Below are 24,608 nucleotides of genomic sequence, written 5' to 3' on the forward strand. Positions count from 1 at the left end.
AGGACACTCTATTGGAAAGAACAGTGAACGCAGTGAAGAGAGCATCAAACCCAAGGGTCTTGACAAAGCTGGAACAATGGACTAAACCCCTCAAGATGAAGTTTGATAGGAGTAGATAGAAGACCTAGTAGCTCTTTTATCTAAAAATGAATCACAAAGGTACAGAATATGGAGAAAGTTGAACAATAACCTATGAAATAGTTATTTCATCTGAAAGCAAGAGTAACATATGCAGCTGTCAACCAGTAAGAGATGATTTGACCTGTGGTTGCATCATTAGAGTAACAGTGTCTACAAGAGTCCTTTTCAGAGAGACATGATTCCTAGGAGGCCCATGAGAATATCTGGAAAGTGTATCTACCAAGACGAAGACAGCAGGGCTTCCCTGGTGGCGCAGTGGTTGAGAATCTGCCTGCCAATGCAGGGGACACGGGTTCGAGCCCTGGTCTGGGAAGATCCCACATGCCGCGGAGCAGCTGGGCCCGTGAGCCACAACTACTGAGCCTGCGCGTCTGGAGCCTGTGCTCCGCAACAAGAGAGGCCGCGACGGTGAGAGGCCCGCGCACCGCGATGAAGAGTGGCCCCCGCTTGCCACAACTAGAGAAAGCCCTCGCACAGAAACGAAGACCCAACACAGCCAAAAATAAATAAATAAATAAATAATAAAAGTGTTTTAAAAAAAAAAAAAAGGATGAAGACAGCATAGTCAATATTAGTATGTCATTTTTACACTGAAAACTGAAAACGGAAAATAAGAATATTTTCTCCCATTCTATAGGCCGTAAGTAGAATCTAAAAAGCCATGATAGAAAATGAATGGTCTCGGGGGGGGGGGTGAGGGGACGTCTTACCTGGAAGTCAACGGAGCCCTGGAGTCGGGGAGCCAGGCTTCCACTCACCACGTGTGCTTTCTCCCCCTCTCCTTTGCTGTCTGCCTAAAGAACTGGGCCTTGGCAGGAAGAACAGAGCACAGCCTGGCCAGCAACGGTGAAGGTTAAGTTACCATTGCTGGCCAGAGCTGCTCTCATGTGACCTTCAGGGAACTGCCTGGGATAACTCAGCCAGAGGCCACCACAGGCCAGGAATCTCCCGGCACTTCAGACATTTGTGAAGAACGCCCCAGGGGATGGATGGGGCCAATGACAGTTTGGGGCTAGGAGATGTCCAGGTTCTAGGTTCTACTTGTCCTAATTTCCTATTAAATTTCAACTCCTTTAATTAATAGGAATCTGTTAAAAATCCACCACACACTCCCCTAGGGAGTAGTAACATCATTAATTTTATTAAGAGAAAGGAGAACTAACATCTATATAACATTTGCTCTCTGCCAGGCATCCTTCTCATATCACTCGTGGAAATGGGATGCTCAGAGCCGTCACCTCCATTTTTACAGTTGAGGAAAATGAGGTGCGGAAAAGCTTGTAAAACCTGAGTGACAGAATGTGATTTTAACCTCAGCAGCCGCCGAAGAGAGTGCCTCCCATCCTGCCAGAGGGACTAAGTGTGAACTTAGTAATATGACAGCCCGACCATCTTCATAGATCTAGTGACATTATTAAAAAAGACTGTCACTGTTATATGACCTAGAAAAATTGCTGATGCAATTCTTGTTATTTTAGTAAAAACTTAGAGATTAGACAGAGTCAAAAATACCATTAACGGAAGAAAACGTTTAACTTATTGAGACCTCAAGTCACTCTATGGCTATCAATTTAATGGGGAAGTTATTGGAAGAAAAATGATATGATAATTTTTGGATATTTAATGAGAAATATGCTTTTCAAATTTTTTTTTTTTACTTTCTGTTTTTTTGGCCACGCCACTTGGTCAGTGGGATGTTCCCCAACCAGGGATTGGACCCGGGCCACAACAGTGAAAGCCTGGAATCCTAACCACTAGGCCGCCAGGGAACTCCCTGCTTTTCACATTTTAACTTGGTAACTTTATATGTTTCTTCATAAGTAGTTTATTGGAGACAAAGGCATTTTTAAAATGAATGATTTATGTAATAATTCACGTGAATTTACCCACTGTTGTCGTAGTCTGGAGTGCTGATACAGAGCAGGATCCTATGAGGCTCCTGGGCATGAAGGCCTTCCTGTGGCCCCCATTTCTTGATTACAGAAAATAGGCTTCATTCAGCCTCCAAGACCTTCCCTGAGCTCCAATGGGCAGGTTCAAACAGTTGCTAATTAGGGAAGGGAGGAACGGTCAAAAGAAACAATAGTGCAGTCTTGGGGCAGGGTCCTGGTCTCCCCCTCCCCCCTCCAAGGGATGCACATCACAATATCTCCGGGCTGTTCAGCAGATACTGAAACCCCCTCCAGGTGGGAGAAGTTAGCTGTGTGCTGCCCACAAGCACGGAGACCCCAGACCGGTTGGAACCAGAAGGTTGATGATGCCAACTCCCACTTACCTCCCCACCAACCAATCAGAAGAAAGGCCACGAGCTGACCACACCCTCTTTGAACCATTACTATAAAACAACTCGATATCCACTCCAGGTTGGACACACAGTTTTGAGGGCACCAACCCACTGCGGCCCCCGTTGCCTGGCAAAGTATTAAAGCTATTCTTTTCTACTTCACCTGAAGCTCTGTCTCCGAGAATTAATTCGGTGTCAGGGTACAGACGCAGGATTCGGCTTTAGTGCCCCATGGGGGCCAGGCATCTTCCATACTCTGTCTTTGCTTGGCCCCCTCTGGGCTCAAAGGCAGGGATAGTACATATTCTGCCAGAGGGAGGTATTGAAGCACATGCTGTGTGTAAGCGTGGTGCACTTGGCCGTGACACTGCACAGGGGATTTTCGCTCTGATACATATTGACTTTTCCGTGCAGGAATGGCTACATAATTTGCAGGGCCCCTGGTTCAAAAATTATTAACCATTTCAAGCTGGTGATAGCAGAACAATAAACTAACCATGGGGCCCATCTAAGGTTGGAGCTTTGTGTCACTGCACACAGTTTGCGTATCCAGGAAGCTGGTCCTGTTTCCATGTTATAAAAATCTGGAACTTAGGGACACATTTCATTACGAATTGTATGGCTAAAAGTGAAGAGAATGAAAAGAGATTATAAGGGAGTGAAAACAAATTTCTGGAAAACCAGAAGTGAATGCAAGCATGGGAAGGCAGCCTTGTGATTATCATAAAACTGGGTTCTAACCTCTGTAGAAACATAACAAACAGCCCAGGGAAACTTAATGCTGACCTAGGAGGGAAACAAAGACACATCAACAACAGAGGAAGAGAGAAACCACACCAGCTATCTAGAGAAATCAGCTCAGACTTCATGCTTAAATACAAAAGGACAACCAGACATCACCAGACAGAGGGAGAGTTACAGCAGCCTGAACGGGAAAGAACGAGATAAACTAACAAGAAAGGGACATGAGAAAACAACTTAGTAAACATGAGAGGTTTAAAAATTGTTATCCTCAGAGATATTTGAGAAGAGTGTGCATTCATGAAGCAAAAGCAGGGCCCTATTAAACAAGAAGGAGGTCTTAAGAAGTATATTTCATTAATAGCCAAAATAAGTTTTAAAAATTTAATAGAGCTTTGGAAGATAAAAGAGAGAAAATCTCCCAGAACATGAAGTTAAAAAACAAAACAAAAAAAAAAAAAAGGAAAGGAAATAGGGAACAAAAATGCCCAGCTATTGAAAACCAGCCCAGGAGGCTGCCATCCAATAAGATTTCCAGAAAGGGTGATAAATCAGAGAAAATGGCAGGAAAGAAATTTCAAAGGATAAACAGAAAACAATTTCCAGAGAGGAAGAGAGAAACGAATCGTCCTCTGAAAAGGACCCAATGAGCCCTAAACAGATTAAATGAGAAAAGATCCCCCCATCAGAGATATTCTGGTGACATTTCAGAACATGACGAATGATAAAAAGATCACAAATGCTTCCCAAGGGAAAACAATAGTTCCCTGCAAAGATGTGAGGAGACCAATATGTTTCTGGGCATCAACACAGAGCAGAAGTCAGTGGAACTATGCCATCGAGATTTAGGAGAAACTTCTTTTGAACCTAGAATTCCATGTCAGGCAAATTATCAAAGGTGCGGGCAGAATAAGGACATTTAAAAACATGCAACTACTCAAAATTTGTGCCTCCTATACATCCTTCTAGAGAAAGTTACTTGAGGGTAGTTAGTCCAGCAAGATGCCTGCAAGAAATGTCTGTCTCAACCCAGGGACCAAATGAAAAGAAATTATAGATAACTTCTCAGCTGGAAGGACAGAACGAATCAGTCTAAGTTAGAGCAGTAAGTTAGAAGGTTCCTAAAGTCTTCAAGAAGAAGTCACTGGATTTCAAGCAGTAGCGAGTAATGAAAAGCTTAAAGGTTACAAGAAGAAAAAGAAAACAGAAATTCTAGTAAAAAAAAACAGTGAAAACTGTATAAGAAAATCATCATTCAATAGAAAGCTAACTAAGCTATGTCACAGCATAAGAACAGAGAAGTCACGTATTTATCTGGTATATTCCCCCTCCTGCGACCCAGGGCTCCGTGACTGCGACCTGGGCGCCGGGGACACACAGACCACCAAGGAGTTCTTGCTTTGAGGAGCTCACAATATAGCGGGAGGTGCAACCTGTGGGGAAGGGACTGAGGGTAGCAACTTCAGTAAGTGGAACCGCAGTTAAAGAAGCAGCACACTGAGAGAAAATTTACTTGTAGCTTCCCCTGGACCCATCCTGGTGTACCACCATCCCTTCGCAGGCGCTGCCCAAACTTCCCGGCTTCCGCCCACACCACTCTGGCTTCGACCTACAAACTGAGCCTGCGCCGAACTAGTGCGCACGCGCCGACTCCAATCCAATCGGCATCTCCAACGGGGAGGGAGCTAACCTCGGGTGGGGTGGAGTCTCGAGGCCGAACAGCAAACGTGATTGGTCGGCCCCGGGGCACGCATTCTTTTGTGGGCGGGGTCTCGCGCTAAGCCACGTCTAGTAAACTGTTCTCCTAATTAGGGAACCTTCTGGCGCGGGCGGGGCGAGGAGCTGCGAGCGGCTCGGTGTGCGCCTGCGCCGAGTGCCGGGACAGGGCGTGTTCCTCGTTCGGGTGCTCGTTTTGCACAGACTGAGTGCATCTCTCGCCGCCGGAGTGAGCTCTGCAGAAGCCTGTTGTTCCCACGCGCAGCCTGCTAGGTGCAGCCCTCCGCAGTGAGTATGTGTGTGGCGTTGCCCTTGTGTTTGCTTCTTTCTCCGCGGCGGGAATGGTGCTGGACCCTTCCCACTCCCTGTCCCGCCCTCCCCATCCCCCTCCCCGCCCCCGGACCCTGTCTGCGGGTGCCCACTTTCCAAGGCCAGGGGAAAACTGGAGAGTGCCAGCCGGGGGTTCCCTCATTTCTCTCTCTGCACCCTCCTGGCCGTCGCCCACGTGCTTTGTTGTTGTCGTTTGGTACAGGTCATGTCCAAGTCTCTGAAAAAGTTGGTGGAGGAGAGCCGGGAGAAGAACCAGCCGGAAGTGGACATGAGTGACCGGGGCATCTCCAACATGCTGGACGTCAACGGCTTGTGTAAGTTCTCCGGAGGGCCTTCCCCTCGGAGGAGCTGGACGGGTTTATAAGTTTAAGAAGTAACTGCTGGTGGCGGTGCGAGACGTTGCAATGGTTTACATCCCACCCGCTGCTTGGCTGCTTGTAAACAGCACTTGTCGAGGGCTCAGCTCGGAAAGCTTGCAGTCAGAGTTTGTTCTGTCCCAGATGGAAAACGGACACGAGAGCCAGGTTAAGAATCCCCGGACCGTGGCTGCTGGACCTCATCAGTTCTCCAGGCTGATTGATGGCCTTCGGGTGGACTTACCACACAGTTTACTAAAGAGCCACTTGGTGTTTTAATGGAAAATTAGTTCTGAATCATTTTTCCATTCTCTTAATATAGTCTCCTACGTAGCCTTGAACAAATGCCCCACGGAAATTACCTGATAAGTGTTCTTGCACCTGGAGCAAGTTAAACATTTCTTGACTCATTACCTTTTTCTGGGTTTATTGTCCTCACTTAGTTCAGGCTTTTGTTACCTCCCCCCTGTGCTATTGTAATGTCTTTCTAACTTTCCCTCTTGCCTCCAGTTTTACTGCCTCTGTTGCTTTCCTGTAACATGCATCTTATTGCAACTCTCTGCTTTAAACGGGGGATTGCAAATTCAGATGTCTTCAGGGGCCAGGTGAGGATGGTCATGAATTCTGTAATAGGTATCTCACCTGAAGGCGGCAGCTGCTACACCTGCTGCTCAGATCCAAACAGGTGTCACCACTTGGGGATGTTGGCCCAGTGTTGCCAGATTTTTGTTTTTTTTCTATGAAGCCAAGAATCCAGACTTTTATATAAAATTTTCTAAGTTTTAGATATTGACAGTTAATTCCAACACATTAGAGGTGAAATCACGCTCTTCTTTAGGTTGATTGTGGCTGAAGTTTGGACCTTCTGGTTGTCCATTACCATTGGTAATGCTCCATGTTCCTTTCTGAATCTGACTACAGCCTACCTTAGCGCCTGTTCCTTCCATGCATCTGGCATCCCAGCCATAATGAACTGATGGTCCTTTCTGAGCCAGGGCATTCCTTCCCGTCTTTGTGCCTTTAGAAGTATCGTTTCCTCCCTCTCCACCCCCTTCACCCCAGATCCTTTTACTTACCTGTCAAGAGTCAGCTCAGACGCCACAGCCCGTGTGAAGCCTTCTCAGTGAAGTTGGACACACTTTGCTTCATGACCCTTTTTTCTTTTGGCCGCGCTGTGCGGGGCCTGCGGGATCTTAGTTTCCCGACCAGGAATCGAACCCGTGTCCCCTGCAGTGGAAGCTCAGAGTCTTAACCACTGGACCGCTAGGGAAGTCCCACTTCATGACTGTTGTTACACAGGGCTGTGATGTGTTCTTAATCCAGACGTCTCTGTTCCCCACTGGGAGGCCGAGGGGAGCTAAAGCAGTGCAGTATTCCTGTGTGCCTTGTTTATTCTAGTGCCTGGAACGCAATAGGTGCTCCGAAATGTTTGACGGATGAAGGAAGGAATGATGGATTAGGCCTGCGAGCTGATGAGATCCAGACCAGGATGTGACACTGGAGAGGAAGGGGGGATGTCCAGGAGACCCTAAAAGATGACGGATTGCTTGTTAGGCCCGGAGAGAGCAGAGTCAAAGTTACTGCGAATCCGTGGTTCGCGCCTGGGACAGAGATTGGGGTTGGTGCCATTGATACATCTCTGCAAAAGGCAAGGGGATGAAAAGCTGTAGGTGATTTGCATTTGGTAATCCTTAGGAAGATACCTGCCGTTAAGTTTAGCTTTTGTACGAATTAGCATTTCAGTCTCCCAGTCTGTGCTGGCCTCTCTCAGTAGTAATGGCTTCTTGGTGGCAGCAGGTGTCTCAGGTGATGGTCTGGCAGTTGCAGATCTGGATGTGTCCCCGTACTGCCCCTGCCCTGCTGGGATCATGATGGTCACTGGGGGCACAGCTGTGTCAGAGGAAGGGGATGGGGGGGAAGAGGATGGAAGCAGGAGGCCTGGCTCGGCTGTGCCCTTAGTCCCACGGGTTTCTGCCCCTCAGGGCTCTTTCTCGTGGGCTTGAAAAAAGGTTGCTTTCACTAGAGGAACTTTGTACTCCTCAGCTTTGAAGAGGATTCTCTATGTAATATTTATAAGTAGGGAGAGTGGTGTAGCTATTTCAGTTCAGTTGCTTTATCTCTTTGAAGCCTTGGCTTTTATTGAAGAAGAAAAGATAGCCACTTGCTTCCTGAAAAAGCTCTTTCCGGTGTAATATTAGGTGCTGAAAAGCAAGGTCATTCTTCATGTTTTCCCAAAGAAGTCGCTTCAGGAAGAGCAAGAGTGCTTCTTGGGGAGTTTAGTGGAAGTGAATTTGGAAATTCCACCTCCTCAGGCCTCTGGAGTGTGGTAGACCCAAGGAAGGGGAGTGGCTGCTTTCTGCTAAAGCTCCCCGACTTCTGGAATCTGAGGGTCCCAGGATGCCTTCAGAATCCCATCCTCCACTGGGGCTCATTTATCAGTAGTGTACATAATGTTATGTATTTTAATATCTTAGATATTAAAGTATTTGGCATGATCACCTTAACTGTAGTATAAGGATTCCCATAGTCTTTTACTTATAACATTTCAACTGTAATCATGAGGTTTTATTTTTTATTTACTTGCTTATTTTTTCTTGGCCGTGTGGCTTGTGGGATTTTAGTTCCCCAACCAGGAATGGAACCCGGGCCTTGGCAGTGAAAGCACCGAGTCCTAACCACTGGACTGCCAGGGAATTCCCTGAGGTTTTATGTACTAGTATCAAGATTGAACCCAGGGAACAGCTTATTCGCATGGACAGAGAATGGTATTATATCTCAAGCCTTCCCTTCATTATCGTTACTTTGTTTAGTTTCTCTAACGATGAGCAAGAATTAAGCTTTGAAGCTAAGAGTGGTAGTTGTGTACTTATTCTAAGCATAGGAAACAGGCTTCACTTCTGCTTGGGAGAGTTGTGTCTTATAAACGTAGCCCTTTCATTCCTCTGAGACAGTAAGTTGCCTTTAAAAAATGCTTTCAGGAGTGGAGGTACCAAAAGCTTTCTGATGGGGAAAACTTCATAGGCTGGAGACAGACACCCAACAGGTTCTAGAGTTTTCTGTCCGTCCAGCCAGGTTCTGGAGATGCTCAGATCCAACCCTGAGAGGCAGACGTAGTCCAGTGCTTACAAGTGGGGCCTGGAGTTGAATAGACTGGGTTTAGATTGTCCAGGTTTACTGATGGCTGTGTTACTTTAGAGAAGCTACGAAACTGTTCTGAGCCTCAAGTGCCTCATCGTTAGATGGAAACGTAAGTACCCACTTGGGGGCGTGGGTGTAGCGCCGAGTGCACTGCTTCCTGTCAAGGGCTTAGCACCGAGCCAGTACTAAGTACACAGCGACTGTTAACTGCTCATATGAATGTCCAGAGAGCGCGTAAGCCTCCTATGGAACCAGTCCCAACGCAGTCGATGGCCTGAACCAGGAATAGCCTGGTTAGTTGGACCGGGAAAGGCATCTGTGTATGTGATGTGTTGACGTTTTCTGTGTGGCTTAAAAGAACCTGGTGTGTTTGGCCCTTTTGCCTAGGGTTCCCATAGATTTCGATCGCTGTTTCTTTAAAGTGATCGCTCATTTTATTTCTTTTCCTTCATTTTTTTTTCCTGCACAGCATGTAATCTGCTGAAAGCTTCTGGGAGGAATGGTACCAATTTTGTACTTTTTATTAAAGAGATTTCACAGCAGAAACTCTCTCTCATTCAGCAGCTGTTCACCCGGATGATAAAGTTGCTCTTGAAGGGTCCTGTTATCAGCTTCCTGGGAGCAGAGACTCCCATCAGCAGCCAGAGAGACTTTTTTTCATTTCTTTCATTTAAGTCTTTTTGACTTTTTAATCTCTTCACATTTACTGCCCTCTGGGTGTCAAACCTTTATCAGTTTTTTGTTGTTGTTGTTTTTCTTCAGGTTAGACTAAATATCTCTCAGATAAATTTTATTTTATTATTATTTTTTTAATTTTTATTTTATATTGGAGTAGAGTTGATTAACAATGATGTGTTCATTACAGATGTACCACAGAGTGATTCAGTTATACCCATACAAGTATCCATTCTTTTCCAAATTCTTTTCCCATTGAGGTTATTACAGAATATTTTAAAAGAGAAAAATCAGCTGCCTCTGAGGTAGTTGTCTTTCTAAAGGACCCTGCAAAAGAATCAACAGACATAATCCCGGGTTGGTTATCTGGAGGGGCTGTTAGCCCAGGAAGTGGTGATGCCTGCTGGGAATGTTCATCATGATAGGACTTCTCTGGGGGGATGATAGAAGAGCTGGAAAGACCATGTCACTTTCACTGTGATCGTTATTAAGACCTTTTATTTTTTTGCTCTTCTGACTTGTGTGTTTAAGCCCATCTTTGTGTTTTTCAGCATCTTGGCCTGGGCAGTCCTTACCCTTTCTCTCTCCAGCCACCCTCCTCCCAGCCTTGTGAATTAACGCTTGTTGAGGGAAGAGATGACTTTCTGTCCATGTGACTCCATTCACATGTGTCACCTCCTCCAAGAAGCTCCCCAGGACTAAATTTTAACCCACCATCCCCTCCAGCCTGGCTTCAACGTCTTTTCTGGGCCCTGCGTGCGCACCTCTGTTATTTTTGTCCTTGGCGTTTGGGAAAAATTGATTGAAGAAGGTTGCTGTCCTCAGTTAAGAATTCAGGTGCGCTGGGGTAGAAAGCATAGCACAGGAGAGTGGGGGCACACCCTCTGGCTTCATTGTAACTTCATCACCTCTTTGAAGGTCCTGTCTCCAAATACAGTTTCACTCTGAGGGCTTCAACACAGGAATTTAGGGGGCCGCAGATCAGCCCATCACGTCTGCATCAGAGATTCTGAATGGTACACACGTGAGTGCTTACGTGGTGGTAAGTGCCTCTCGCGTCAGCCTTTGGTGCAGATGATAATCATCAGCGTTTTAGAGGTGAGCAAACAGAAGGTCGAGAAAGCCCCAGCGTCACACGTTAGACACACCGACAGCTTTGTTCTGTAATCCTGTGCAGTGTGGTTTCCCACCCCTAGCTCAGGCCTTAAGGAGTGATGCTTTCCAGGGCTAAGTGGGGCTGGCGGGCCTCACCTCATGCCAGTCAGTTTCAGAATTCTTTAAAAACACTGTGCTAGGGGCTTCCCTGGCGGTCCAGTCGTTAAGGCTCCCCGCTTCCACTGCAGGGGGCATGGGATCGATCCCTGGTCGGGGAACTAAGATCCCGCATGCCGCGCCGTGTGGCCAAAAACGAAAAAAAATGTGGTATTGGTATAAAAACAGACATATAGACCAACGGAATGGAATAGAGAGTCCAGAAATAAATCGTGGCATAAAAAAACCCCCAAAAAACAACACTGTGCTAGGCTAAGAAAATGCATCATTTTTCCAGTCTGCCAGCTTGGAAGCTTAGGTTTGTCACATTGTTGCAGGGCTTTAACCCTTGAAGAAAACAGTAGAGGCAACTTGGTCTCTATCTGGTCAGAGTTAACTCTGAACCCTCCCCGTTTCCTTAGGCTTTTCTGAGAAACTATTAATTTTAACTGGATTTAACGGCAGATGTGAGATTTTTTTATACTGTACGTTAATTCATTTTTTTCTATCTTCACACTTAGAACATTAGCTTAAAACCCTCTATGAAGTATGGTGCTGGAGAAGATTCTATTGGGGCAGTATTGGTTCATGTATCACAACAGAATAAACCTGAATTGAATGAAATGGTAATTGTAGTTGTAGTTTACCGGTACGTCATAAAGAGCCTTTTCATTTCATACGTTTCTCTGTGTACCTGTTAACAATTCCTCCGGACTCAGAATAGTTCTTAAGGGTAAAGTGGGCCAAATGAAAGGCACACCTCAGACCAGATAGTGAATTGGAGGGGGTCTTGGCCTCTTGGTTTTTCAGAGCACAGCACAGAGCAGAGATTGGTGACTTGGTTTACATCCTCAGTGTACAAGTGGTTGTTTTGCAGATGTTTACATACACAGTTGGTTTTTCAGAGCTGTAAATACTTCAGTCTTCAGGCCTTGCAAAAGAGGCCTGTGTAACCTGTTACGTATTCTACAAGTTGTGTACTCTTTATTAGAAAAGGATAAAAATAATAGATAATTTAAAAATATCTATATGGAGTGTATTAATACACACGCACACACGTGCCGGGCGTTGTACGTGGCTCTCCATGCGGATTATTTCCTTTAAACCTCACAGTTTCGTTAGGACTGTTATCATCCTCGTCATCATCCTCGTCACCCAGTCTATAGCACAGAGACGTTGAGAGCGTGAGTACCTTGCTCCAGGTCACACACTAATGAGTAGTCGAGTCAGGACTTGCAGCCGGGCGCTCAGACTTCAGAAGCTGTGTTGGTAGCTCATGCTTTCTTGCCTTACTCATGTCACTAACGTTTTTGACAGTCAGGTGCACGTACAAAGGTACAGCCGCTAATTCAGCAAGCGTCCACTGACCAGCAGTCTGGTCCCGGAAGCCGCGTCCCTGCCCCGTACGGGCTGCTGAGTCAGTATCCGCTGAGGAACGCATTCAGGGATGCCGACCCTCCTCTGCTCTTGCCGACGGGGCCGAGGAAACAGGAACCTTCTTCTTCCCCAAACGCTCAACACACTCTTTAAAAAAAATCCATTTCAAGAAGGCTTTACTGAAGTGCTCCTATAGATAAGCGCACGTATAACAGTACAGGGTGACAGATTGTCAAAGCAAGAAACGGAACACAGTGGGCATGTCCCAGGCACTAGCCCCTCAGGACAGGGTCCTGACGGACAGCATGGATTCCCTGTGCCTGTTGATGTGCATCGTTCAAAGGAGAGAGGGTTTACAGTGTACACTCTTTACTCTCTGGTTCTTAAGCTCAGCATCTTGTTCATGAGCTTCATTCGTGTTGTGACACTGGTTACAGATCCAGGGTGCGGCTGCCAAGTTCAGGCATCCGTTCTGCTGTTGATGGATGTTCGGGTCGCTCCCAGGCTCGGGCTGTCACCCGTAGTGCTGCTGTGGCCATGTGAACACACGTATTCCTTTCTGTTGGTTACAGACTAGGGGTGGAATTATTGAGTCATGGGGTGTGCTCTTGTGTACGCTTTACAATGGAAGCAGGAATCACTGAAACGGGGAAGACGTTTGAAACTTAGATGTCAGGCGAAGGCTTAATGTTCTTGGTGCAGATGAGCTCTCGCGGACGTGCTGGTCAGGCCTCACGAGGTGCTCACTCAGTGCACTGCCCTCTTCCAGGAGAAATTACTCACACCTCAAGCTTTTCTCTCAGAATTAGCTTGCTCACAGATTGCTATCATCTATACCAGCTGCTGGCAAACTTGTCTGCTTTTTAGGCTCCCCTGGGGAGTGTTTAAACGTTCCAGCGCTCAGGCTGCACCCCAGCCCAATTCAAGGGGAGACTCTGAATGTGGAAACAGGTGTCAGAAATTTTGCTCTTTAAAATAATACGTTTTCACCCATGCACACCACAGCCTCTCAGCCACGGTCCTTGTTCAAGTGCAAACTATTCATTTTCGGCCTGTGGGAACCTGTTGTCGTTGGCTCTCCCATCCAGTGGACGTGAGCAAAGAGTAACAAGCTGTTCCCGGTGTGTCTGTGAATTCCCATCCCGGACCTGGAATCAGCTGTCCTCGTAGAAACCCTATTTTTGCTTGTCTGTCTTAGTGGGCAATATTTTGGGACCACAGTCTGGGCTCCAGGGGTGCTCATTATTCCTGGGTCGTTCATGGTCTTTAGGCATTTTTAGCAGACAGAGCTAAAAAAAAAAACTATATATATATACACACACACACACACGCATATGTGTGTGTATATACGAAATATATGTATCTGTAGATATATACAGATACATATATACACATATATGAAGATTAAAATATCTAACGAGTTCATACTGGTAGGTCCAATTCAAATATGGGACTCTAAGGCTCTTACTTAACTTCCTTCACACTAGTCTCTACTTTTCTTCCACTCTGAGAATCCTGATTGTCAGGGATACACATGATGTTAGACTATCTCACAGTTACTTATTTTGTAGATTACACACAAATAGCAATGCTAATATTACCAGCAGCTGGTATTGCTGAAAAGAATCGTGTTGTGCATATTCTATCCCCATTCTCCTCCTTTTTTTGTTTGTTTTATTATACTTCACTTTTTTTTTTACAGCAGTTTCCCCTGTTGTTAACCTTCCAAAGTTTCCCCTATTGTTAATATCTGGCATTGGTTCGAGTGATACTTTTGTTGCAGTTGATGAAGCAGCATTGATACATTATTATTCACTAAAACCCGCAGTTTACATTGTTGTCCCCTGGTTGTGCTGTAACACACTATGGCTTTTAACAAATGCATAATATCCTACAGAGTAGTTTCACTGTCCTAAATACCCTCTGCGTTCTACTTATTTTTCCCTCTCTTCCTCATTACCTCCTGCTGAACCCCAGGCAACCACTGAAATTTTATGTCTCTATAGTTTTGCGTTTCCCAGAATGTGATATAGTTGAAATCGTATAGTACGTAATCTTTACAGAAAGCCTTCTTTGACTTAGCAATATGAGTTTAAGTTTCTTCTGTGTCTTGTCTTGGCTCGATAGCTCGTATTTTTTATTATTGGTTAAAATTCCATTGTCTGAATGCACCACAGTTTTTTTGTCCTTTCACATATTGAAGGACATCTTGGTTGCTTTCAAATTTTGTCAGTTTGCCGCTGTAAACATCCATGTGCAGATTTTTGTGTGAACATAGTTTTTTGACTCCTTTGGGTAAATGCAAAGGAACAGAATTGCTGGATCGTATGGTAAGAGCATTTTTGGTGTAATAAGAAACCAGCTGTGTTCCAAAGTGGCTGAACCGTTTCGTACATCCCCCGGCAATGAATGAGAGTTCCTGTTGCTCCACATCCTTGTCAATATTTGGTGCTGTCAGTATTCTGGATTTTGGCCATTCTGATAGGTGTGTAGCGGTATCTCATTGTTTTCAGTGGGCAGTTCCTTAACGGCGTGTCATGTGGAAAATCTTTTCATATGCTTGTTTGCCCTCTGTATATCTTCTTTGATGAGGTGCTGTTAAGGTCTTTGGCCCATTTTTTAATTGGGATGTTTGTTTTCTTATTGTTGGATTTAAAAAGTTCTTTGTGTATTTTGGAAAGAAGTCCTATATCAGATGTGTGTTTTGCAAAAATTTTGTCTTAGTCTGTGGCTCTTGTTTCCCTTTTATTAACATTGTCTTTCATAGAGGAGAAGTTTTTAATTTTAATGAAGTCCCAGCCAGTTAACACCTGTTTTTTTTTTTTTTTGGATAGTGCTTTTGCTGTTGTATCTAAGAAGTCATTACCAGATCAAGGGCTGCCTAGATTTTCTCCTGTGTTGTGTTCTAGGACTTTACGCTTTTTTGCATTTTACACTATGAAGCACTTTGAGTCAGTATTTGTCAAAGGTGTAAGTTCTGTGTCTAGATTTTTTTTTTTTTCTTATGTAGATGTCAAATTCCAGCACCATTTGTTGAGAAGATTATCCTTTTTCCATTGAATTGCCTTTGCTCCTTTGTCAGAGACCAGTTGACTGTATTTGTGTGGGTCTGTTTCTGGGCACTCTTCTGTTCCAGTGATGTCTTTGTTTTTTTCAATTGGTGGCTGTGGATTTATATGGTAAGTTTTGAGTTGGGACGTGTCAATTTTCTGAGTATGTTTTTCTTTTTCAGTATTTTATTGCTATTTTGGGTCTTTTGCCTTTCCATATAAATTTTAGAATCAGTTTGTCACCATTCACAAAATAAACTCGCTGTGGTTTTCGTTGGGATTGCGCTGAATCTCTAGATCAAGTTAGGAAGAACTGGCTGGACAGAGGTGGGACTGAAAGTTCCAGCCCTGGCAACCAGCCCCCATCCTTTAGAAGCTGCTGAAAGTCACCTCATTAACATAACAAAGACGCCTTTGTTTAGATTCATTGTGGTAGAGCCTCCTGTTTGGGTGTTGTTTAATACCTCTAGAGTTGATACAAGGAGAGAGTATTGTGTCCTGACTCAAAGCACTGACTTTGGAGCCATGGTCTTTATTAATTAGCCCACTTTGCTGTTTATTTGTAACATGCCCTTAGATCACTTCCTGTCTTTGTACATCATTTTCCTCATTGATAAAATGGGAAAAATCTGCTGCCCCTCAGATAAAAGATGACGTCAGTGTAGTACCTGATGCAGAGTAGGGACCTCAAAATGATCCTCAGGATCAGTCATTAGGACATTCTGCATTTGTTACGCTGAGGCACAGGCTGTTCTCTGGTGGGGCGGGGGGTTTGGGGCTGAAGAGTCTAATGGGCCTTTGGGTGGGAGTGGAGACGTGGATGCCCTCGGGGGCACATCTGTTTGCTGGATCTGTGTGTGTGGCGGGGAGAGAGGCCGGTGGCAGAGGCTGGGGCAGGATTGTGGGAAGAGATGGAGGGGGACCCCGTGGATGATCAGAAAACAGGTACCGAGATTTGAGCGGGGGGCAGCTGATGACAGGTGTCAGTCCAGTAGACTAGGGATCTGGGACTGGACAAGGCAGCCCTTGGAGGTCAGGGTAAGGGTGGCGTGGGGGGAGCAGATGATGGCCGGGGCAAAAACAGTGAAGGGCGGCCTGCGAGACCACATCGCGTGCTGGGTGTGGGTGCCGGCTGGTGGCCCAGCGGCCCTCAGACACGCGGTGCCTGTCAGAGGACTTACAGCGCTTTGAGCTCGGAGAGCCACCCGGCCCTGTGGAAGAGGGTCAGAGATTCCGGCTCTTGCTGCTTCTGAAGCCACCAGGGAAGAACATGGCTCTTGGGTTGAGGGTAAGAAGCGTGAAGGGAGGTTGAGCAGGGGGCAGAGAGAAGCCCACCCTCAGCCCCCACGCAGCGGCCTTCTCTGTTGGCAGGGACACAGGGAAGGTGAGAACAGAGCGGTTGGTCTGAAGTGGAAGGTGTGTGTGTATGACGTTGCCCATCTCCATTTGGGGGGAAAAAATGAACCAATGGACTAAGGCTCCTTTTTATCTTATTTGTATTTGCCTAGTAGAAAAATACGGTCAGAATTAATCAGATTCTTGTTTGGAAACAGCTTTTAAAGGGTCCTGTCTACTTACTAGTGCTGAAACCTCAGGCAGGTTACCTAACCTCTCTGGGCCTCATTTTTCTCACCTAAAATTGGGAGGGAGGGTGGGCTTCCCTGGTGGCGCAGTGGTTAAGAATCCACCTGCCAAGGCAGGGGACACGGGTTCGAGCCCTGGTCCGGGAGGATCCCACATGCCACGGAGCAACTAAGCCCGTGCGCCACAGTTACTGAGCCTGCGCTCTAGGGCCCGCGAGCCACAACTACTGAAGCCCGTGGGCCTAGAGCCCGTGTTCCACAAGAGAAGCCACCGCAATGAGAAGCCCGCGCACCGCAATGAAGAGTAGCCCCTGCTCGCTGCAACTAGAGAAAGCCCGCACACAGTAACGAAGACCCAATGCAGCCAAAAATAAATTTAAAAAAAAAATGCAAAAAAAAAATAAAATTAGGAGAGAGGCAGAGAATAATAGTGCTGTTAGCGTTATTGTGAGGAATACATGAGGTAATAAAGTTCTTAGAACCGTGGCCGCCACATTTTAAGTGTTTGGTAAACATTAGCTGTTGTGGTTACTATTTTATTTTAACATTTTTTTAACATCTTTATTGGAGTATAATTGCTTTACAATGTTGTGTTAGTTTCTGCTGTATAACAAAGTGAATCAGCTGTATGTATACATATACATATATCCCCGTATCTCCTCCCTCTTGCGTCTCCCTCCCACCCTCCCTATCCCACCCCTCTAGGTAGTCACAAAGCACCCGAGCTGATCTCCCTGTGCTATGCGCTGATCTCCCTGTGCTATGTGGCTGCTTCCCACTAGCTATCTGTTTTACATTTGGTAGTGTATATGTGTCCATGCCACTCTCTCACTTCGTCCCAGCTTACCCTTCCCCCTCCCCGTGTCCTCAAGTCCATTCTCTACATCTGTGTCTTTATTCCTGTCCTGCCCCTAGGTTCATTAGAACCATTTTTTTTTTTTAGAGTCCATGTATATGTGTTAGCATACTGTATTTGTTTTTCTCTTTCTGACTTACATCACTCTGTAGGACAGACTCTAGGTCCATCCACCTCACTACAAATAACTCAATTTCGTTTCTTTATATGGCTGAGTAATATTCCATTGTATATATGTGCCACATCTTCTTTATCCATTCATCTGTCGATGGACACTTAGGTTGCTTCCATGTCCTGGCTATTGTAAACAGAGCTGCAGTGAACATTGTGGTACTTGACTCTTCTTGAATTATGGTTTTCTCAGGGTATATTCCCAGTAGTGGGATTGCTGGGTTGCATGGTAGTTCTATTTTTAGTTTTTTAGGGAACCTCCATACTGTTCTCCATAGTGGCTGTATCAATTTCCATTCCCACCAACAGTGCAAGAGGGTTCCCTTTTCTTCACACCCTCTCCAGCATTTATTGTTTATAGATTTTTTGATGATGGCCATTCTGACCAGTGTGAGGTGATACCTCATTGTAGTTTTTTTTTTTTTTAGAGAATGTGATTTTTTTTTTTAATTATTAATTTTTATTTTTGGCTGTGTTGGGTCTTCGTTTCTGTGCGAGGGCTTTCTCTAGTTGTGGCGAGCGGGGGCCACTCTTCATTGCGGTGCGCGGGCCTCTCACTGTCGCAGCCTCTCTTGTTTGCGGAGCACAGGCTCCAGACGCGCAGGCTCAGTAGTTGTGGCTCACGGGCCTAGTTGCTCCACGGCATGTGGGATCTTCCCAGACCAGGGCTCGAACCCGTATCCCCTGCATTGGCAGGCAGATTCTCAACCACTGCGCCACCAGGGAAGCCCCTCATTGTAGTTTTGATTTGCATTTCTCTAATGATTAGTGATATTAAGCATCCTTTCATGTGTTTGTTGTCAATTTGTATATCTTCTTTGAAGAAATATCTGTTTAGGTCTTCTGCCCATTTTTGGATTGGGTCGTTTGTTTTTTTGATTTTGAGCTGCATGAGCTGCTTGTATATTTTGGAGATTAATCCTTTGTCAGTTGCTTCGTTTGCAAATATTTTCTCCCATTCTGAGGGTTGTCAGTTTGTCTTTTTTTATGGTTTCCTTTGCTGTGCAAAAGCTTTTAAGTTTCATTAGGTCCCATTTGTTTATTTTTGTTTTTATTTCCATTTCTCTAGGAGGTGGGTCGAAAAGGATCTTGCTGTGATTTATGTCACAGAGTGTTCTGCCTATGTTTTCCTCTAAGAGTTTGATAGTGTCTGGCCTTACATTTAGGTCTTTAATCCATTTTGAGTTTATTTTTGTGTATGGTGTTAGGGAGCATTCTAATTTCATTCTTTTACATGTAGCTTCCAGTTTTCCCAGCACCACCTATTGAAGAGGCTGTCTTTTCTCCATTGTATATTCTTGCCTCCTTTATCAAAGATAGGGTGACCATATGTGCGTGGGTTTATCTCTGGGCTTTCTATCCTGTTCCATTGATCTATATTTCTGTTTTTGTGCCAGTACCAAACTGTCTTGATTACTGTAGCTTTGTATTATTGTCTGAGGTCAGGGAGCCTGATTCCTCCAGCTCCGTTTTTCTTTCTCAAGATTGCTTTGGTTATTCGGGGTCTTTTGTGTTTCCATACAAATTGTGAAATTTTTTGTTCTAGTTCTGAAGAATGCCATTGGTAGTTTGATAGGGATTGCATTGAATCTGTAGATTGCTTTGGGTAGTATAGTCATTTTCACAATGTTGATTCTTCCAATCCAAGACCATAGTATATCTTCCCATCTGTTTGTATCATCTTTAATTTCTTTCATCAGTGTCTTATAGTTTTCTGCATACAGGTCTTTTGTCTCCTTAGGTAGGTTTATTCCTAGGTATTTTATTCTTTTTGTTGCAATGGTAAATGGGAGTGTTTCCTTAATTTCTCTTTCAGATTTTTCATCATTAGTGTATAGGAATGCAAGAGATTTCTTTGCATTAATTTTGTATCCTGCTATTCTACCAAATTCATTGATTAGCTCTGGTAGTTTTCTGGTAGCATCTTTAGGATTCTCTATATATAGTACCATGTCATCTGCAAACGGTGACAGTTTTACTTCTTCTTTCCGATTTGGATTCCTTTTATTTCTTTTTCTTCTCTGATTGCTGTGGCTAACACTTCCAAAACTATGTTGAATAATAGTGGTGAGAGTGGACAACCTTGTCTTGTTCCTGATCTTAGAGGAAATGGTTTCAGTTTTTCACCATTGAGAATGATGTTGGCTGTGGGTTTGTCATATATGGCCTTTATTATGTTGAGGTAGGTTCCCTCTATGCCTACTTTCTGGAGAGTTTTTATCATAAATGGGTGTTGAATTTTGTCAAAAGCTTTTTCTGCGTCTATTGAGATTATCATATGGTTTTTCTCCTTCAATTTGTTAATATCGTGTATCACATTGATTGATTTGCGTATACTGAAGAATCCTTGCATTCCTGGGATAAACCCCACTTGATCATGGTGTATGATCCTTTTAATGTGCTGTTGGATTCTGTTTGCTAGTATTGTGTTGAGGATTTTTGCGTCTATATTCATCAGTGAATTTGGCCTGTAGTTTTCTTTCTTTGTGACATCTTTGTCTGGTTTTGGTATCAGGGTGATGGTGGCCTCGTAGAATGAGTTTGGGAGTGTTCCTCCCTCTGCTATATTTGGAAGAGTTTGAGAAGGATAGGTGTTAGCTCTTCTCTAAATGTTTGATAGAATTTGTCTGTGAAGCCATCTGGTCCTGGGCTTTTGTTTGTTGGAAGGTTTTTAATCACAGTCTCAATTTCAGTGCTTGTGATTGGTCTGTTCATATTTTCTATTTCTTCCTGGTTCAGTCTCGGAAGGTTGTGCTTTTCTAAGAATTTGTCCGTTTCTTCCAGGCTGTCCATTTTATTGGCATAGAGTTGCTTGTAGTAGTCTCTCATGATCCTTTGTGTTTCTGCAGTGTCAGTTGTTATATTTTAACATTTTTGATTCTAATGAGTGGTTATAAAGTCCCCAGTGTTGCATATTGATGTAGGAGGCATTACTTGTATATTAGTTCTTTCTTTTCTTCTCTCTTCTGTGTTTCTCACAGAATCGAATAATTTAATTCAGCCTTTCATTTTAAACATGAGGAACTGCGCTCTAGAGAAATCCAGCGATTTTTTATTTTCCTCAGTATTCTCATGGAATTACAGTCCGGGTCTCACACTGCTTGAAACTTGGTATTCTAGCTGTGCTTGAGGCCCTTTATGTAACTGTCATATGTATTCAAGATAGAAAGGACTTTCCACTCAGGTTTATACTCTTTAATGATAGGTGTCTCCACCATCTTGAAAAGAACACTCCCCCGAGGTGTGAATATTGTTTTTCCAGTTTAGGAAGAATAAGCTCAAGAGGTAGAATCTGGAAACCTTGGTTAGAGTCTCAGTTCTGATTCTGGGGGAGCGGGGAGTTTGTGGGGAACCTTAGAAAAATCACTTTACCTCTTGGCCACAGTTTCCTTATCTGTAAATTAAGGAGCTGAAGCTTTTTCCTATAACTGATTTCTCAAAGTACACCTATTTTAGGTTACACAATTAAAACAGTTTATGCTAGAAAAATTATTCAATACAGACAAGTAAAAAAAAAAAAAAAAAAAAAAAGCTGGGTTAGGGGGAGAATGTAGGTATGTAGATATAGAATAAAATTGACTCTGGACCTGGAAGCTCTTACTCACCCTGAAAAAACTTTGCAGCATTTCCCTTTTAACGGGAATTTCGAATCAGCTTACCTCCTTGTGGTGCTGATACTCTGCCTTGTGTCGTAGTTTTTTATCGCCTCCCCTCATTACAGAGTAAGCTCCTTGAGGGCAGTACCTGTGTCTCACACGTATTCTGTCTTTGTCAACATAACTAAGTACAGTGCCCTGCATACAGTTTGTGACTCCCTGAGCCTTCGTTCATGTCGTCCTCCTCATTCCCCAAGAGCAGTGAACAACCGTGAGCCTTAGGTAGCTCACTGTGTTTTCCTCTTTAATTCTCCCAGGCATCTTCAGAATTAAAACTTTTTCTTTGTCCTTTTTCGGGAAGGAGAGACCGTAAAGCGATGTGTTTGGATGGGGAGGACGTGGGCTGCATGTTGCCAGTAACACGGTGCCCTGGGTCAAGCGTCTTTTGACTTAATGGCCCAGTAGACACAGAAGCCCCAGTCTGTGACCAGCTCATGGGGGTTCTCAGCACGTGTGAATTCTCTGCTCTTATTTACGTAAAGGAAGACGTATCACATTGTTAAAAATCATCATATATGATAAGTTGCTTTCTGTTGAATGAAAAAGCAGTTAATTATGCTTGAGTGACCATTTATCTGCAAATAGGACTCAGTCAAGTAACCAGTTTTGAAAACTTGCTACCCAAAGAGTTTCCAACTCACCACAGTAGCTGGTTGAGGAGGAAAGGAAAGCTTTCATACCCTGGTGATTTTTTTTTTTTTTTTCCCCCTGAAGTTTTAAATTATGAACGAAATTCAAAAGAAATGTTCCTTTACGATTCTGGGTGTGTTGATGAATACGATATTTGTATTACATCTTGGCATCAAACGTTTTATTGTCTGCCTTCGCTTAAATATACTGTCAGAAGCTGCATGCTTAAGAAGATCTGGATCTGCATCCTTCTAGCAGGGGTGCAATAACTTTAGCGTGTGATGCGGGCAGGCCTTTTAATTACGCATCTTGGAGACACGGGACCCAGAGTGGCCAGCGTGGCTGCGTGGTGCTCACGTGCGGCCTCTCCCGCAGCCCCGCCGAGTCTCTGAATCCGGGTTATTTAGGGCTGTCGCTGTTTCTAGCCTACCGGGAGCCCAAATGGAAAAGCCTTTGGGACCATCCTGTATCTTCAGTTCAAATGAATTCTTCTTTGTAGTCAACAACTTTGGGAGGAATTGAATTCACAGAGGGTACTGTTTGCAGTGTAATCTGCGGACTTGCACCGAATTTGAAGGCTGCCCACCCTGGAATTGTAACGCAAGTCAAAGGTGACCCTCTTTGAACATCCCAGAGGGTTTGGCTGTTCTCCCACTGCAGTATTTGATAGCTCAAGAGCCATCCAAAAGGGGTAAACTAGGGACTTCCCTGGCAGTCCAGTGGTTAAGACGCTGCACTTCCAATGCGGGGCCGTGGGTTCGATCCCTGGTGGGGGAACTAAGATCCCACATGCCGTGTGGCAAGACCAAAAAAACAGTAAACCGTTTGTCTTCTGAAGGTAGCGGTGTCTTTCCGATTGCTTCCATGGGAGCGCAGCCTGTGAAATGAACTGACGGTTACAATCCAGGTTTTGGTGGCCAGTGTTCTAGAATCTTCTGTTGGAAACCCAAAGATGCCCAATTCTGACCTGCGACAAGGTGGCAGAAACGTTCAAGTCCCATATCACTGTGTGCGTTTCCAAGTCTCACTCCCCTTGTCTCATCCTGGCTGTGTTTCTTCCTCTGGATAGAAACATCATTCTGTGAAGCTGAAACTTTTTATCCTTTCTAAAGTGCCCCCAGAGGAGTAACTTGCTTCTGATTGCCAGACTGAAAACCAGAGAGACAGTTTCCAGTGTGGCACATCATTGTGATATGGTGGGTTATTTGAAAAGTAGGTCTGCCATGTCATCATCTGGTGCTGTGGATTTCACCCTGCTTACTTTTCTTTCCTCACGCTGCCTGCTTGATGCTGAAGAAGAAGGAAAGAAAAAAAAGACTGTGTCTGTTTTAAAAAATAACATCTGCTTCCACGTGTTATTGTTATCTAGAAACCATGGTTCTTTTTCTAGGAGTGTTAGCTAGTCCTTTGATTTTTCTGAATATATTCCATTGTAATACCGCCTGTTCCATCCGGTCCCGTGTCTTCTCTGTTTTCCATCTCTTCACTCAGATAAGCCTAGAATTGCTTCCATAACCTCCAATTTCCATGTATCCTCCAAGTCCAGTTTCAGTGCCTTAAAGCATTTTTGGACGTGTCATCCCACAGTAAATGACGTCTCCTTCTTTTTTTTTTTTTTTTTTTTTGACTGCACCACAGGGCTTAGTTCCCCGACCAGGGATCGAACCCTGGCCCCCTGCAGTGGAAGCGTGGAGTCCTAACCACTGGACCGCCAGGGAAGTCCCTGTGATGTCTCCTTGTGATCTCCTGTTATCCTTTCAGATACACTTCTCTTGTGCCCACGATCCTTTTATATCTTGCCGTTTAGGATTTTGGTGCGTATTCTGTGTCACCTAAATTGAGGGACCGTGTGGCATATCATCTAAACCAGGACAGTTTTGAGGGCAAGTGGGCGAAATCCAGGACTGTCCCAGTCTAACGAGGATGCACTGTTGACGTTCCTTCTAACAGAATCTCCAAGGAAGAGACCATGGACACTCCGAGCGTGCCTGGTAAATATCCAGTCCACGGGTGCCTGAATGGGTCCTTGATGGAAATTATTGGAACAACCAGTTGCTTCTTGAGCATTTAGCATTTTCTTTCTTTTTTTAAAAAAAATGTTATTTATTTATTTTTATTTTTTGGCTGTGTTGGGTCTTCGTTGTTGCGCATGGGCTTTCTCTAGTTACGATGAGCGGGGGCTACTCTTCGTTGTGGTGCACAGGCTTCTCATTGTCGTGGGTTCTCTTGTTGCGGGGCACAGGCTTCAGGCGCGCGGGCTTCAGTAGTTGTGGCACGTGGGCTCAGTAGTTGTGGCTCACGGGCTCTAGAGCGCAGGCTCAGTAGTTGTGGCGCACGGGCTTAGTTGCTGTGCGGCATGTGGGATCTTCCCGGACCAGGGCTCGAACCCGTGTCCCCTGCATTGGCAGGTGGATTCTTCACCACTGCGCCACCAGGGAACTCCCGAGCATTTAGCATTTTCCAGCCACTTCCGTCCTTGGCTGGAGAATAAACTGTCAGCAGTCACACATACAGTGCCAACCACCTCACCCCGCCCCACCCCCTTCCCCTTCAAACAGCTCCCTCCCCACAGTTCTCTTTCTCACTGTTCATTTTGGCCTGATAGAGTGTTCACCCACATACCATTTCTTTTTGTTTGTTTTTGTTTTTTGTT

The 24,608-nt window shown here is 44.8% G+C and overlaps 1 protein-coding gene across 3 annotated transcripts in view; it reads left to right on the forward strand.

Annotated features, from left to right (window-relative positions):
* The first annotated feature begins 5,012 nt into the window (after positions 1-5,012).
* Positions 5,013-24,608, forward strand: part of RSU1 (Ras suppressor protein 1) — a 195,822-nt gene continuing 176,226 nt past the window's right edge. Inside the window, exons 1-2 of one of the 3 annotated variants that reach the window (XM_061181554.1) lie at positions 5,013-5,174; positions 5,415-5,526. In XM_061181554.1, coding sequence (XP_061037537.1) covers positions 5,418-5,526 — 109 coding nt within the window. In that variant the 5' untranslated portion in view covers positions 5,013-5,174; positions 5,415-5,417. Of the gene's footprint in view, positions 5,175-5,414; positions 5,527-23,849; positions 23,947-24,608 lie in introns of those variants that run through there. The other 2 variants (XM_061181553.1, XM_061181555.1) reach the window with 2 other exon arrangements.

This window comes from Eubalaena glacialis, chromosome 2 (assembly GCF_028564815.1).
Source record: "Eubalaena glacialis isolate mEubGla1 chromosome 2, mEubGla1.1.hap2.+ XY, whole genome shotgun sequence".
Classification (NCBI taxonomy): Eukaryota; Metazoa; Chordata; class Mammalia; order Artiodactyla; family Balaenidae; genus Eubalaena; species Eubalaena glacialis.